Source organism: Aythya fuligula, chromosome 1 (genome assembly GCF_009819795.1).
Source record: "Aythya fuligula isolate bAytFul2 chromosome 1, bAytFul2.pri, whole genome shotgun sequence".
Taxonomy (NCBI): Eukaryota; Metazoa; Chordata; class Aves; order Anseriformes; family Anatidae; genus Aythya; species Aythya fuligula.
The window spans coordinates 85,098,530-85,114,411 of record NC_045559.1 but is presented as its reverse complement, the minus strand read 5'-3'; the positions used below and the strand labels follow the sequence as shown (position 1 = coordinate 85,114,411).

Sequence of the window (15,882 nt, the reverse complement as noted above, 5' to 3'; positions counted from 1 at the left end):
GCCCTGCAACTCATTTCTGGTCAATTGCCCCAAATGTTAGAAGCTGCTTGTTGTCACTTGGCAGGCAAAGTCTCAGCTGCCACACGCTGCGCTTCTAAACACCTAAAGGAGCCAGGGCAAAATAACTACGGCCTCGTCACTGAACCAGCATGCATCCCTCAAGAACCAATAATTCAAGCGCTATTTCACTTTGGAAACACTTCACAGAAATAAATACCATTACAGACTGTGCCACAGTGAGAGGCACGAGCAGGGCACGGGAGCCAAAGCATTCTTGCAGCTTATTTTTTTGTTGTGTCAGAAATCAGAGATTAAACAGGCTGCAAGTACAGGCTCCAGCACGTGAACGTTAAACACTGCAAGGTTGAAGACCCAGTGAAAGTAAAAACATCACTGACATGGAAAAGGCAGCACAGAGGTCACAAACCCCAATTTTAAAGCTCTCCTGGCCTTCAGTCCACACAAGCAAACCTGTTCTAAGCACCATCCAGTTGAGGCTCAGTATGGCAAATGTAAACCATTAGCTAGTGGTTTAAAGGATTCACTCTTTTGGATTGTCCCTTGCAGGGAAAGGACAAATAGCCCTTCTCAACAAACCTCTGATTAATCCTGAGTGGTTTCTATCAGCTTTTGATTGTTTTTTCCAGGTATCAAACAGTATATTTACAACATATAAAACTACAGTTGACATCAATCCGTCACAGGACAGCCACCTCCCCTACTCACCACCGACACAGTGACAGAAGTCCATAAATGCCAAAGGACAGGCCGAAGGCAAAAGGAGAGGGGGTCACAGGGCTTGCTCTGAAGAATACATCAGCATCTAGGATGGTGTCAAAACTTCTTGTCAACTGCCACTCCTACTCTACGGAGAATTTCTCTAAGCACCAAGTAATAGGATAAAAAGGCCACAAAATTATTCTGGTTGTTCTTTCTTCTAGGGTGACCAAACTTACTGGTCAGCATCTGGAAAGAGTGGTGAATACTTTCAGTTTTTATCTGTCATGTCAGTAACAGTGTGGAGGAAATTGCAAGGTTTGCAGGTGGTGTTTTTTGTTTGTTGTTTTTTTAAATCCCAGCCCATTTCCCTGAGTTAGCTGGCCTCCGTATGGTCAATTAAAGTTAAGGAATATGCCTCAAGAACACACTTCTTATTGAAATTATCACTATTGGGACTCTACGAGGTTAATAAGCCTTCATTTTACTCAGATAGATCCTGTTTTCTTTATGGTATGAAACAACTCCACCGGTGTTGGGAAGGTATGTGCTACGCGTGTGGGCTGTCAGTGTCAGGATGGCAGCTACACAAGGGTTCTGCCAGAAAGCACTGAAGGATTTAACTTGGATTTTGGAAGCCAGAAAACTGATTTTAGCATCTCACGAGGATTAAGCCTTCTTTCAGAGTGCATTACTTAAACGCCAGAGTGTCAGCGTTAGGTAAGATACGCCCTTCACCCTGGTTACGTTTAGACAACATAAAAGGTTCAAAGTCATGCTGGTTTTGCCCTCAATAGAAAAAAAGAAAAAAGCTTTTACTTCTTAAAGCTACAACCAACACATACTTCAAACTCTTATCAGACACAGTAAGACGTACCTTCCTTCTCTTATCTTGAAGGCTGACGTGGTGCTTTAAAGATACAAAGCCTTTGGTGCTGCTTTTGAAGACAAAGCAAGAATCTGCAGCCTTCCTTCTCTAACTTTCTCAGTAGCCATGACAAATGGGAAAATTTTAAAATGCCAAAAATGCTGGAACTGACCTTATTTGTATGAAGGAATGATGACATCCAGTGGCCACATGTGCGTGTTTATACTTACAGTTTACAACCACATCTATTCCCAAACTGAACCCTGGCTGCCACCAAAGTAAAGGAGCCCTAAGACTACATGTGCAGCCACAGGGTAACTCCAGAGGAATAAGAGCAGTTGAAGGATCAACTTAATACAACGCTTAACACAACTGTTAAGGGTTCAGAAAGATACTATTTTCTATCGGTACCACAAACATTAGGTAAAATATTTCCTTCTCTGTTCCCTCAGTGCCTATGACAGAGCTTGAGGAAATGACATGGGTCTCAAGCTTGCTGTTCCTATACCTAGCTGTCAAAAGATTCCCAAACTGGCCCAAAATTCTCATTGCTCTTCAGCATAATATAGCCTGAGGTAGGAGCTGCCGATCAGAGCAGCTGCGATAGCAGCGTAAGGACAAAAGTAAAGCCAACCAACGTAGTTTTATATTTAAGATCTTTCCTCTGTCTGGCTCTAAAATAGGTATTTGCATCAGGTATCTTCATTCACTGAAAGAGGCTACATTACTCGGTGATGCACTAAGCCTTGTGTTCTAATGCAGGGCTTCTTCACTTCATTAAAAAATAGTTTTTTCCCTCCAAACACGACTCTATTAAGGAAAAAGGTCCCTCCTTAAGAGAATTTGGGAATGCCTGCCTATCTCATTTATTCTATGTCCTGTCAAGTCCTCAAGCTTTTAGCTGTATTTCCAAAGAGAGCTTCTTCTATGGAACTGGAAGCAGCCTCCCAACATCTGAAAGCTGGAATCGATCTGTGATCTTTGACACGGGTCACCTATGGATATTTGAACTGCATCTTTCAAGCAGAAACTATGCCATCAGCTAGCAACAACTGTAGGAAGATGAGAATTAGCTCTCCTAAAAGCCATCCAAGAAGATCACAGAAGTGGCTAGGACTGGCAGAAGAATGGCTTGAGAAGACAAAAGTGACTCACCAAACAAACAGGACAGGTCAGGGACCTAGAGAAATCATGGAGCCTTCCACTTCCACAGTGTGCACCCACCACAGAGGACCCACTGCTGCCTGCTCCAAAGCCCTGCAGCAGGCAGGTGTAAGTGCTAACGAACCCTACCCAAAATCAGAGACTGCTCAGAGCTGCAGCTGAGGAAGTTCCCAGCACGTTGCTAGCACTAGCAGCAGAAACTGATAATCATTATCTGATGACTGGTGCCTTTTTTGAAACGAGCTTGGCAGACCTCAGGCAAGGACTACAGAGCTACCAACATCACAAACTCGTCATAATTGGCATTAATTGCTCCTTTGTTGACAGCACAGCAGATCTGCCAAGGATTAAATGGATCGTAGTGACTAAATTCATCTGTAGCAATGGCCGCTCAGCACTTTACTCGGCCTGTGCAAAACATTCACACAGGCTGTGTGCCTTCCGAATTGGGATCAAGGCTCTGTCATCAGTGGAGTATTTTGTGCAGAACCTGTCTTTTTGGGGTGTGTGGGGTGGGTGTTACTCCTGCAAGAGAGAATGCTCATGCCTCTGAAGGTGGAGGATGTGCCTCTTCCTAACAGGGATCTGATCCTGGAGAAACGCTGGCTGTTCAGCAAAGCCTGAATTTCCAGATGGCCAGTCCGTCCCTTCTTCCAAATGTCTTCATTGCAGCTTCGTACACCGCTGCCAAGACCCCTCTGAGCTGTGCACCCTCTCCTGCGCATGTATTTTAAACCTCTGTCTAAGTCTACGGGAGTAAATTTCTACCCTGAGTTTGCACGGCCTCTTGGCTGCACGCCCTCACAGCTGAGGCTAAATAAAACTAAAAATCAATTAAAGCATGCAGAAAAGCCAGCTCAGCCTCCACAAAGAGTCAGCGTATTGCCTGTTTGTGAGCTTTCATATGTTGTCTTTGACTGCTCTGAGCACCAAGCCACCTTAAAGGGAAAAAAACGTTACATAACCAGAGTCACGATTACTCAACAAAAACAGTATTTACTTCACTTTTGTACAGTTTGATGCAGGAGAAAATCTCTCCACTGACCTCTCTTCCTCTTTTGGGCACGGATCGGGATTGGATCAATCAGGCTATTAAACGCTCAAAAACACCCTCAGAAGAAAACCCGACGGTTAGGAAATACCACAGAGATGTATCCCAAACCAGAAACGCAAAGAAATAAAACGGGGATTAGGCATCCTTATTTCAGGTTTTACATAACTGAATACTTTTATTCAGCAGCCACTGATTGAAGATGATAGCTCAGGCTGCAAAACATCAGGCACAGGAGCCAAAGAGTGCTGTTCAGCCTGTCCACGTCCAGCCTCCCTTGGAACATGGTTCAAAAGGTCCTCAGCAGAACTGAGGACCTCCTGGAGGTAAGCTGACCAGCAGAGTAGGCTGTTGTTTCTTTCCAGGCTCTGTTTCTTTCCACTAGTCATAATTACAGGGTTTGGATTACTGAAAAAAGCATGTTAGAACTACAAAAGGCAGTGTCCTGCAATCGGTCATCTCATAAAGCCTCAGAAAAAAAGGAAATGGGAAACTACTCTGGCAAACTCATTACGGAAATCCTTTGGAAGAAGCGAGTTACCCAGCAGGTCTGACAAACGTCTGTAAATTTAGAGAAAGACAGAACCGAGGAGGATATAGGTTATAGAAGCAACCTGAATGCCAAGCCTGTCAACTGTCTTATTACCATATATTAGATGCTCTCTGTGAGCTCTCTTAAACTGGAAATTATTAGTCAAACATGATTAATACGTAGTCAGCATGTAAAGTAATACATGTGATATATAGAAAGGTATAAATCTGTGCATATAAATGCATATATATATATATATATATATATATATATATATATACACAGAGACACAAATATATACATGCACATATCTATGGAAGATACACCTATATAAAGGTAATACAAATTCAAAGATGCTCAGAAACGGGGGATTCAGTCAAAGCCATGTTTGATACAGGAATTCCCTGCTGCTAGTGCTGGATTGCTTTTGGTGAAGGCAGGAAAGAAGCTTAAATAAATGGAAGAAATAAAAACGAGAAGTTTATCTCAAGAAAAGAATATAGGGCATTCAAACACTTTCACCAATCTTATGGACAGCCCCTGAAAGGGTGAACAGAGCACTCTGCAAACTAACTACAGCTTTAATGCAGCTGAGGAAGAGTCTCACTATCAAGTGTTATTTAGAATTGATTTTTGCTGTTGTTTCCAGCTTCCTATCAGAGAACTGAACTCTGTTTTGCTAGAATAAAACAGGTTTTAAGGTTGCCCAGTGCCTAAAAATGCTTAAAACAAACTAAAGTGACTATTAGGCACACAGCTTTCAAAGAATACCAACCTAAACGACTGGATTTGGAGAAACCCTTTGAGGCAACTGGAAATCAAGACAAATTTAAGCTTCTCAGATATTAGCAGAAAATATATTTATATATATACATATGGGCTTAGAGACACTGGTGTCAAGCACCAGGTAAAAGGAGAGAAATCCAAGGAACACTTCAGCTGGGACCAACACGTGGAGTGAAGATGGCAGCATGAAAATGTTTAGGCAAGAGAATCTTTAATATGTAGGGACCGAAATTAAGTTGAGTTTGAAACCATTTTATTAAAGGGATCAGCAGCGTAATAGTTACTTCTGAAACGTTCCCGTCATTGCTTGACTTTGGTTAATTAACAATCCACTGCTATTAATCTGTGTTTACTTTACATGCTGAATTCTGCATGAAGACAGTGAACTATTCAAGCCCCACTTATGCTGCTACGATTTTCTACTGTACTTTCCTCGGACTTTCACGTTACTCTTCCCACTGGACTAGGCTTCAAGAATTACTTTACAAAAAGCCTTGTGTATCTAGCATCTAAATCTGCAACTGCTTCCTAGGTGCCCTTCCTGGTTACCTGATGGGACTGGAATGAGACCAACTTACACTTTTCTCCTTTTCTTCCACTCTCCAAAGAGCCAGCTTGATCACGAGGATAAGATGAAGGGAATTCATGAAATATTGAATGAAATATTCCTTCCCAAGCTGACAAAACCATGAGAAAAGAGGCTATTCCTCCTCCCCAGCAGACAAGCTTCAGAACCCCAACTTGCCACTACCTAGAGCTTTTCCCAACCAGCTGCTGACGAACTAATTTGCAGCTAGCTGCACGTGCTGCTGCCAACGTGGAAACGCAAGCCAATTATGTATCGTTCTGCAGAGAGACCTTGCAACCTGAATAGGAGCATTATCGCTGCTGACGCTGGGCTGAGCGTACCTTTGCCCTAGGGACTGGCTCACATTTGTCCCATTTTGCAAGAAGGTGGTAGTGGAAGTCTCAAAGGCACAAAGCAGAGCCCTGAACAGAGAGGAGGAAGAGGAATTTGGAAGAAAACCTCTCCCCGAAGCATTAAGCTTCACTTGTTGTGGGACAGAGGCTGCATTTTTAAAAACAAAGCCAGCTCTGCCAAGAATTAGCCACGTGGAGTGGAAGCAGCTAAGTGGAAAATCTAGTCAACAAGCTCAACAACAAGTTAAAGATTTCCAAAAGAGTTTTTATACTTAAATTATTGTTAGAGAAGAGCTCCTGGAACTCTGCTCTCAAGTTTTAACACTTCCACTGTTTGCAGAAGGTTTCTGAAAGCTGATAGATAAGGTAGTTGTCTTCTGTTTGCCTCTTGAAATTCTACTGCCCACTGGCCAGGTTACAAACTGCTTTTAAAAATATGTATGTATATATATAAAGAATCCATAACCAAGCCCTCCTTCTCAGTGTTTCTGTTCTTATAATTTCTGGTTACGTGCCAAAGGGTCACAATATAATAACAACAAAACACTTCTACTGCACTACCACCAGAAGTACGTATCAAACTGTAAATGCTTGCCAGGGAATTGTAGGGGAGAGAAAGATGAAGGCGTGACTCTCCCCACCCCCAAAAAAAAGCTCATCTTGGAGGCGTCAGCTCCTTCCCTAGCTGCTGGAGACAAGGGGCAATGGCCACCAAGTGGTTTGCCTCTCCCATTCTGCCAACCCACATGGTGTAAGCCTTCCTACTGCTATCAGCTCAGGTACACAGTGCTTTTTAGCACAGACACAGGTGTACCAGCATCTGAAGGCAACTGAGGATACGATCTGCTTATAAAATGGTAAATTACAACAGTTATCCAAATTATTTTAATAATTTATATAAATATTTATAGCTATATAGATATACAAAAGAGACCAGAGGTATTTCAGAAGGTCATCTAGCCTCACTCCCTACCTCCCAGTGTTAATAAACTAACTCCCACGTAAGCCAGACAGATTTTTTGGGGGGGAAGGAGAGGGAAAAGGGGACAACCTCAAGGGTAACCCTGCTTTACAAATGAGGTTGGACCAAATGCCAGCTTGATGCCCGCTCCACCCTGAACTCTCCAGTAACTTCACATTAAAATAAAATCTTGTACTCCCTTTCAAAGAAAAATAAAGAGCATTTTGAAAGAAAACACATGGCAGCACCTCCTTCTTGAGATTTATTAAATCCTGCTATCTGCTCCTCCCTCTGGTGTATAAACATTCTGAGAAATGCTGCAATCATGTGATCATACTTTTTTTTCCCCCTCTGATTTTGAAGCTTAGTTTGTATATGGTAGAGACACACAAAGAAATGGGACAGAGACATACAGAGACTGGGTTTGGGAAACATCACATAGTTGCTATAAATCTAGAGAGCTTAACACTGAATCCTAGAAAACATCTGTTCTTACAGAAAGGTAGTGCTAGAAAGTGCAGATAAAGCTCTGCTGTGTTTAACTGAATTCAAGAAGAGGGAGAGTGTATCCAAATGTATTTTGTTCTGCTACGCTAATAACACTACTCCTCATACACCACCTCACTTCTGTAAAGAAAAAGATCTGCTCCAAACCAACCTGCTTAGTACCACAACAGTGTTTTCTCAGCATTGGCAGGTTGCACTCTTTCTTGTCACTATAAATTGAAACAGCTCACTCTGGCCCAGATTGTTACTAGGAGGCATTTTCCTGGTTTTCATCCTTACCTTCTCACCACTGGAGTAGAAGAAATAACGCAATCGGACAATGTTACAATGATCCAGCTTTCTCATAATCTGGAGCTCTCGGTTCTGAAAAATGAAAAGAAAAGCAAACAATTAGGAAACAATTAGAAAACCCCAGCTTCGGGTTTGTCCAGGCATCAGTCAGCTGTTGGTGAGCAACTGCATCGTGCATCACTTGCTTTGTGATTCTTTATTACTTTTCCCTTCCTTTTCTGTCCCATCAAACTGTCTTTATCTCAGCCCAGTTTTACCTTTACCCGATGCTCTCCCCCGTCCCAAATTGGGGGAGTGAGTGAACGGCTGTGTTGTGCTTAGCTGCCTGCTGGGTTAAACCACACCTCTTCTCTCAAGAAGCAGAGAACTGCAATTAATACCTTAACCTTCAGATGTAGCAGCTGACAAACGAAGGAGCCAAAGAACAGGAAGGTGGAAAGATGCAACAGCTTTCTTGTTGGAAGGATCACAGCTGATTAGTCTTCCAAGTACCTTACCACTGAGAGTATCAACATCTCTGAGTGCATTTTCTCCCTAAACAAAGGCCCACAAATCCTCTGCGAAACCCAGTAGTTACCTACTCATATCATCAAAGCTGCAGTGGCAAAAGGCAAGAAAACATTAACTTTGCATTTTTATTTTCTGATCTTACAGTAATAGGAGCTACCAGCTAGAATAGTTAGCAGCCTTTCCCCTTGAACACTGTAAAAGCAAACATAACGTTTCCACCTACACACCTCGCCTCCTCCACCCTGCAAAACAGGTTTGTGATGGAAGAGCACTTCCCTTGCCAGATTCTTTGCAGTATCAACAAAAAGACGCGTCGTTGAGAAGGGAACTCAATTCCCACTTTTGTTCAACCAAGGTTAAACTAGATGTGGGCGGAGAAAATAAGGCTATTTTCCCATTTTATATCAATCTGAAAAAAAAATAAATGTTAAAACAGAATCAGTTCATTACATACGTAATCAACCGGCAACTTTCCTGCAATACCCACTGCAACCGAGCCCTAAACAAATTAGGGAGCTTCTAGCTTTGATGCACAAAACTAAGACCTACTAGCGAGGCTTAAGGAGCTCTGCAAGAACCACACGGAGCTTCTCCTGCGAACACAGCCACAAAGTCTGCTTTTAATTCCCCTAAGCCACGTCGCCTTAAAAAAAAGAGGTGTTAGATAGGCTGGAATATCATTAATCCTTTCATCCTGCCACCAGCTTACTGGAAAAAAAATACTTCAGTGTTATCCAGCTCTTTACAACCATGAGCGACATCTCACACGGCTACCAGTTGGCAATTACCCAGCCAGTCGTTAAGGGGAGAGCGAGGCCCCGAGCTTGTCTGGCTTGGGAAATAAAGGCCAGGTCTGCTAGGTGTGCACCAAGACAGACCTGCTCTGACCTGAAGGATGGAATGATAAATAAAAAGAAAATAAAAAGAAATCAGGTAGAGATCTCTGAGGCTTTCAGGAGTCTCCTGAAATCCCATGGGGTGGATTTGCAAAAGGGGAACACAGGCTTCATCAAATAACCTCACCAACACACCTTACATCTATAATAAGAGCTCTTCTGGTAGGAACAGGAGCTCAAAACTTCTCCACTTACTCATTCTTTATTAGAAATCACCAAGAAGAAGTCAACTTGGAGAGTTGTGGTTGGCGTTCCTGTGACTGCTCAGCTCAGGCAGTGCTATCACGCTGGAACCTTAAAACCTGGAGCAGATTTTAACTAACAAGACGAAGCAGGCGTGGATCTAGATCCTATCAGTCATGGAAACACCCCTTGTGACAAGAGACCGATTTCTCCAACTGGATTTTTACAGTGCTTAACTGTTCCTGCAGGACTGAGCCTAACCCTGGGAGTTCCCACACCTCCACTCAGTTCCACCAGCAACTCATGGCACGGCGCAAGACAAATGATTTATTTCTCCCTATCTCACAGTGAGGTGGTAATAATACCCTTTATCTCAGGGAATTACTGGAGGAAACACGAACGTACTAAGCACGTAGGTGTAAATAATATTTTAGCAATCCCTCTACTAGCTTCTTAAAATACACGTATACGCTCCAAGTCAAGTTACGGCTTCGTGTTCTTAAGATAGAAGGTATATGGTGACTGGATCTGCTGGAAAAAATCAGGAGGAGTTATTTTAACGAGAGGCTGAGGTTATATTTATCCTCTGGTATCTCATCCTAGCAGAAGTACAATCTGTGCCCACTTTGATGCCTTCTCCTTGGGCTCCTACCCAGTCCATCTGCAGCAGCCCAAGGAGCAGCGCTTCAAGCGGTGCTGATATTGGGGGTAGCTCATAAACCAGTTACACAGTGACCTACATCTTACCTCCCAGCACGAGACGGGATGAAACTGCTGTCCTCTTAGCCAAACAGCCACCTCAGCCGTGTCAAAACCAAGCTGGCTTTTAATCATCACTCCTGATGGGGCTACAGCTGGAAATAACGTCAGTGGTCACAAAAGCTCAAGTGGATGTGGCAGGGAGAGAAGATGCTGATGTTTGTGTCACAGCCTGATGCTTTTAGGAACTATTTTTCTCCAATTAACTTCTCCAATTAATAATCTGGTTGCTCAAAGTTAAAGATTTGGTTAAAGATTGCCAAGATACCATCAGATTTGTAACTTCACGCAACAGCCAGTAAAGCTGATGCATGAAGGCTCATGCCTCCTCTCCAACGTTACACCCCAATTCCTCACAATTTGCTAATGCTGCAGTTGATACAAAACCACCAAATAGAGATTATTTCTGCCTCACTACCTTAATCTGCTATAAAGGACTAGGATGACCATCTCCCCCACACACACGCCATTCTGTCCCCATCCAGAGATTTCTAGAGCTCTGTCAGTTCCTATTTACCACCCCTAATCTGGAATTATTATTATTTTTTTTTTTTAAATAATGCCACAAAATGACTGAATCTTCAAAGGTGACTTGATGTGTCAATGGATTTGCAGCTTCCTGAACTGACCCACAGCAAACGAAGGTGAGAAGTTTTGTAGAGCCTCTGCCAACGTGGCACGATCTATATCTACCCAGAATATCAGAAATATCATCTGGACCCAGTTCAGAGAAGAATTCCTCAGAGCCTCCTTAGCTAAAAGGCATGCTGTATTTTGCCTTTTTTCCCCTTTTCTTTTCAAAGTAACTGTTTGAAGTCTCAGCAAGGTTCTTTGAGGATGGCGCTCAAAGCAGATGAAATGGGAAAAGCTATAAACTTGAATTTTTTGCCTCATGTCACACCAAGGATATGACCTGGTTCTTGTGACCGCTTAGGACTGCACACCCCTTGTCCTCTCGAGAGGAAGATGGAAAGGCTTTCCATTATTTTTCAGGTATAAAATACCAACCTAGTTCAACAAACAACTTCAACAATATCCTTCTTGCTTAAAATAAGACCAGCAACTAAAACAACTTCTCGTTTTTGCATTCTTTGAACTAGTTTTTCGTTCTTTTGGGGGCAATGCCTTTGGATATTCAAGCTCAACACGCCTCATTCTTCTCTCAGCTTGGAAACGTGAAATGGAGGGCAACTGTCACGTGAAGTCTGGCATTACACACAGAGCGACGCAGCACAGGTAGATCCAGATTTCTCGGCATACATAACCCTCCTCTGATGTCTCTCACATTACTAGCTTCGTCATTTCTTCTGCTTCTTCCGTGATTTTCTCCACTCTCCCATGCTTCTTGTTCTCCTGTCAAGGTTTTTGTAGTGATGCACTGGAGCAGGGGGGTCATGAGCAAAGCAGAGTTTCCAGCAGGAGGCATGAAGGCGATGATGATGCCTCGAGGCTTTTTTTTTTTTTTTCCCCTCCTCTTTTTTCCCCTGCCTTTTTTCCTGTTCCACTTGAACAGCCTGACTGGTTAGTCACCTCCACTCACGTTCACCTGCTGCACTGCTGAACCTGCCTAGAGAATGGGATCAGGCTGAGACCCTGAGAGATGCAAAGCATTTTCCCAGAGCTGAAAGAAGCCCTGCTACCCTGTCCATCTCTCACCACAGGGAAAAAGCCAGACTCCAAGCACATAGACCTCCCAACGTGATCCTAGTCAGCCACGCTGGATGCCCGGCAGAGAGGACTGCCCAATGTTTAAGCCATACCTCCTAGGCTCAGCTTCTGAAGACATCCCACGACAAAACGCCACAGGGGAAGCTGTCGTGCTTCACATCAGCCTCCCGTGGTACCACAGAGGTTACCACGAGGTAGTGGGATCATCAAGATCAGCGTGTTTTCGCTAATATCATTAGTAAATCTCTGATCATAACATGTCTGGTGCATCACAAGCTTGGCTGGACCGACTGCAAATTAAAAGGTGCACTTTTCCTTCTCTAAAAATTCCTGAAGCTGCCTGGGCCATTCCTCCAAACACACATTTCAAACGCCGCCAGTCACAAGGCTCCTTTGAACACTGTCTTGCTGTTACCAAAATAGCGACAGGAATTATTCCGGGGCTCCCAGAATTATCTTCCTTCTACAGACAGACGATGGGATCTGCCCATGCCAGCCATCAGTAGCTAGCCACCCATCACAAGCCTATTTTGTGGTCAAGCAATTTCAAGCCGTGAGAAGCGCCAGCAGGGATCACAGCTCTCCTCCCTTACATTTCAGGCGTGGATTAAGGCAATCCCCCAGCCTTCCTCTTCCTGCTGGTCACAGCCAATTTCCAACACGGGCAGACCTAGGTTCAAAAGAAACCCTTCTGCCACAACCACCACCCCCCGTTAGTGCTGGTCCACGGCTGATTGGGAAAGGCGTGCAGCACAGGATTTACCGCAGCCTGATGGAAACTGAAGAAGCAAAAAGCAGCCCGGGTGCCTTAAATACAGGCTAGATTTCATCGACCTGCCGAAAATCAGGAGGATTACCCCTCCGCCACGTGGTTATGAGGGAGCTGCCAGAAAGCACGCTGGATGAAAAGCTGAGACACCAACACGCACCTCGCTGCCACCCTGCCCGCTATTTTCACTGCATTACTGCCCCCTGAAAAACTCAAGCATTGCAGCCCTCCTTGCAAAGGGCCAGCCTGCCCATTGCCCCACGCACCCCTTCTGTGTCTCAGGGTACCATTTCATGTCATCTCCAGCCTGCTCTTGCCAGCACAGGACAGTCCCTAGATGGAGAGCTTCAGCCTTAGCTGGTTGTTGCACTTTTTCCTGTGAGTAGAAACAGAAACTGCTTGTTTTTGTTCTTCAGAGAGCACACAACAGGCCTCAGTCCCTTGGGAGAACAGAAGAAATATTCTGACTCTTCCTTCACTTCCTGCCCGCATCTCAGCGGTTAATTGAAGGGCAGAAGCCAAATTCTTCGTTAGCTCCTTGCGGCCCCCTCTGAATGGGAGCAGAGTTTGAGAGCCTCTCCGAGGCTTTAATACCATTTCTACATTCCTGCCAGCTCAGGAAGCTCGAGACCGAACTTGGAACAGAAACTGATTTACAGCCCCGTGTCCCTTTTAGACCACAACCTGAAATTCAATTAATCATTTTCAAGTGGTTGTTTCGAATCTTGTGACCTGATGAACGGCTGAGTTCTGCATTTCAATCCTGCGGCGCCTATTGTGCCCTGCCAGGGGTGATGCAGCAGGAATTACAGCGTACCCCCGATAAAAGTGGGCAAAATAGAGCTAGCTCTGGAATTCAGAGAGCTGGTTCAAGCCCATTATAACACTGAAATAAGAAAGTGCAGGAAGGAGAATAATTGAAAGAGAGCGCACTTTCTGAAAGGCAGCCCTATGCTTTCAGGGATAATAGCCATCCTTTTTCTGAGATAGCACAGAGCAACTCTTGTTGAAAAACTGACAGTAAAAATCATCTTCCTTTCATAGGAGCAGGTCGCGGATTTTTCTCATATTTTGATTTTTAACTCTTCAACCAGGAGAAGAAACAAAACGTAAAGCATGCCTATACCATCAGTCCTCAGGGAGTCTGCAACATCCACGGCAAGTTACACCTGCAATCACAACCGGAACAGGTTGCAATTAATCTATTAATCAAATAAGTTTCAATCTCCCACGGGCATAAGACATTTGCTGAGTTGCTAATCACTATGCTATTAAACATTAATGAAACGTTTTATTACTCTTGGCCTTCGCTTACCTATGATGCAGCAGACGCTGCATGCAAACAGATTGCAAAGGACTTGCAAAACAAAAAAATTCGCATGGTCGTTGTTTTTTTTTATTTTTTTGGGAACAGGTAAGTGCTGCCTCCAGTGTTTACGTGTTCTTTGTCTCAGACTATTTCTACACAGCAGAAGATGCTTGATATTAGAAGTGATTAGGGGTTTTAAACTTCAACCCAAATGAAAGTTTCTGACTCCCTAAGAACTTGGAGGAAGCATCCAAACCCAAGGATGCAAGAACGGGAAGCAAGGGGTGAAGACCGAGCTGCGAGCAGAGAGGGAGTTTAACTGGTGAGTGGAATTAGCTGCCTTCAGATGATTATTTGCCAAGCAGAATTAAATCTTTCAGAAGCGCGAGTCTTAATAATGAGCTCCCAGATGACCGAGCTTTGGAAAGGTTAACCACTCGCCGCTCAACTCAAAGGGAGACTGGGCAGCTCCTCCTCCGGGGGGAAACCAGGTCACCGCTCCAGCACTGAACCTAAAACAGGGACTTAAGAGCCTGTGCCTCACACACATACACAAAACAGCTCTTCTCCCAAACTCCTGGAGGGTTCCCCAGCTCCTCGTTTGGTGAATTGGTCATCAGCAAGCCCCGGCACTTGTTACTGCTATATTTTAAACCTCCACCCGTGAGTATCAGGTGTGAGATAAGCGTGCCTAAGATAATACACACCCTACCAAATCTTAGATAGCAGCAATGTGTATATAGGACCATTTCAAAACTTCAGAGTTTTATATACAAAAGCAATTCAAGCTTCCTCAAATATGTATTTTTCATCCTAAACAGCAGGAGCACTTTCCTCCTGTAGCTGTGAAACAATTCCATGGGTTGACCTTTTGCTGGATGCGAGAGATCTATCACGTCAAAGAGAAAGCCAACTATGTCAAAGTACAAATCCACTACAAGCTCCTAGACGAGTTAGCGTTCACATTTGGTAAAAATGGGTTGTCAGATTTCTGGCTTTGGATTTTTTTTTTTTTTTCCCCTGAGTCAGCACTAGCGCCCTTCCAGCTGTCGTGTTTTTCAAGAAATCATTTCCTTGGGTGAAAGGGCAGCACGGCACCGAAATGCAAATATTAGGAAACCTTCGCATTCACTTCTAGTCTAAATTCCCCCAAAAGAGGCAGTATGGAGAAGAGGAATAGCTTTTGGTGACTACTTGCATAGCAAAGCATGCTTTTTATAAGAAGAGTTAGAAGTGCCACAGGTAGATTCGCCACTGTGCACTACACAGAAAGCAAGGAGCAGGTAGAAATTCGCCAGGGGAGTTTTAGGTTGGATGTTAGGAAGAACTTCTTTACTGAAAGGGTTGTTAGGCATTGGAACAGGCTGCCCAGGGAAGTGGTGGAGTCACCATCCCTGGAAGTCTTCAAAAGACGTTTAGATGTAGAGCTTAGGGATATGGTTTAGTGGGGACTGCTAGCGTTAGGTCAGAGGTTGGACTCGATGATCTTGAGGTCTCCTCCAACCTAGAAATTCTGTGATTCTGTGAAATGCTTTGCCCCATCTCTCCAAATGTGGAGCAGCACGCTTCCTACACCATCACCTGATGGGAACCCAAGTTCAAAATCCCCCAAGGGCCAAGTCCAGGGAGCCGGAGCAACAAAGGCAGGAAGTCGATCGGCTCGGCTGCTTCCCTTCCTCCTGAGCGTGAGGAGGAGGCTCCGAATTTAAGCCTGCCCCGGGGCGAGTGTCACAAGCCACGTCTGAGCGGCGTGTTGCAAGGGCCGGGCAGCCTACAGGCCCTGATTCACGGCCGGCAGCCGCTCCGGCTCCCCACGCCCAGGTCCCTGCCCTGCGGCCAGGCCGGGGAGCGCGCGGCGCGTCAGACGCCGCCTGACTCACCAGCTCCACGCTTCCCACACGGCGAGCTCGGCGCTGGCAGCGGGTTGCAAGCTGTGGCAGGGCAGGAGACGAGCCCCAGGCTCATCCCACCTGCTGGGCCTTCATCTCCT

At 44.6% G+C, this 15,882-nt stretch overlaps 1 protein-coding gene across 2 annotated transcripts in view; it reads right to left on the bottom strand.

The window, feature by feature from the left end:
- Window positions 1-15,882, bottom strand: part of GSK3B (glycogen synthase kinase 3 beta) — a 127,535-nt gene that overhangs the window by 49,887 nt on the left and 61,766 nt on the right. For both annotated transcript variants that reach the window (XM_032196400.1, XM_032196408.1), the window contains exon 3: window positions 7,787-7,870. In XM_032196400.1, coding sequence (XP_032052291.1) covers window positions 7,787-7,870 — 84 coding nt within the window. The remainder of the gene's footprint in view (window positions 1-7,786; window positions 7,871-15,882) is intronic.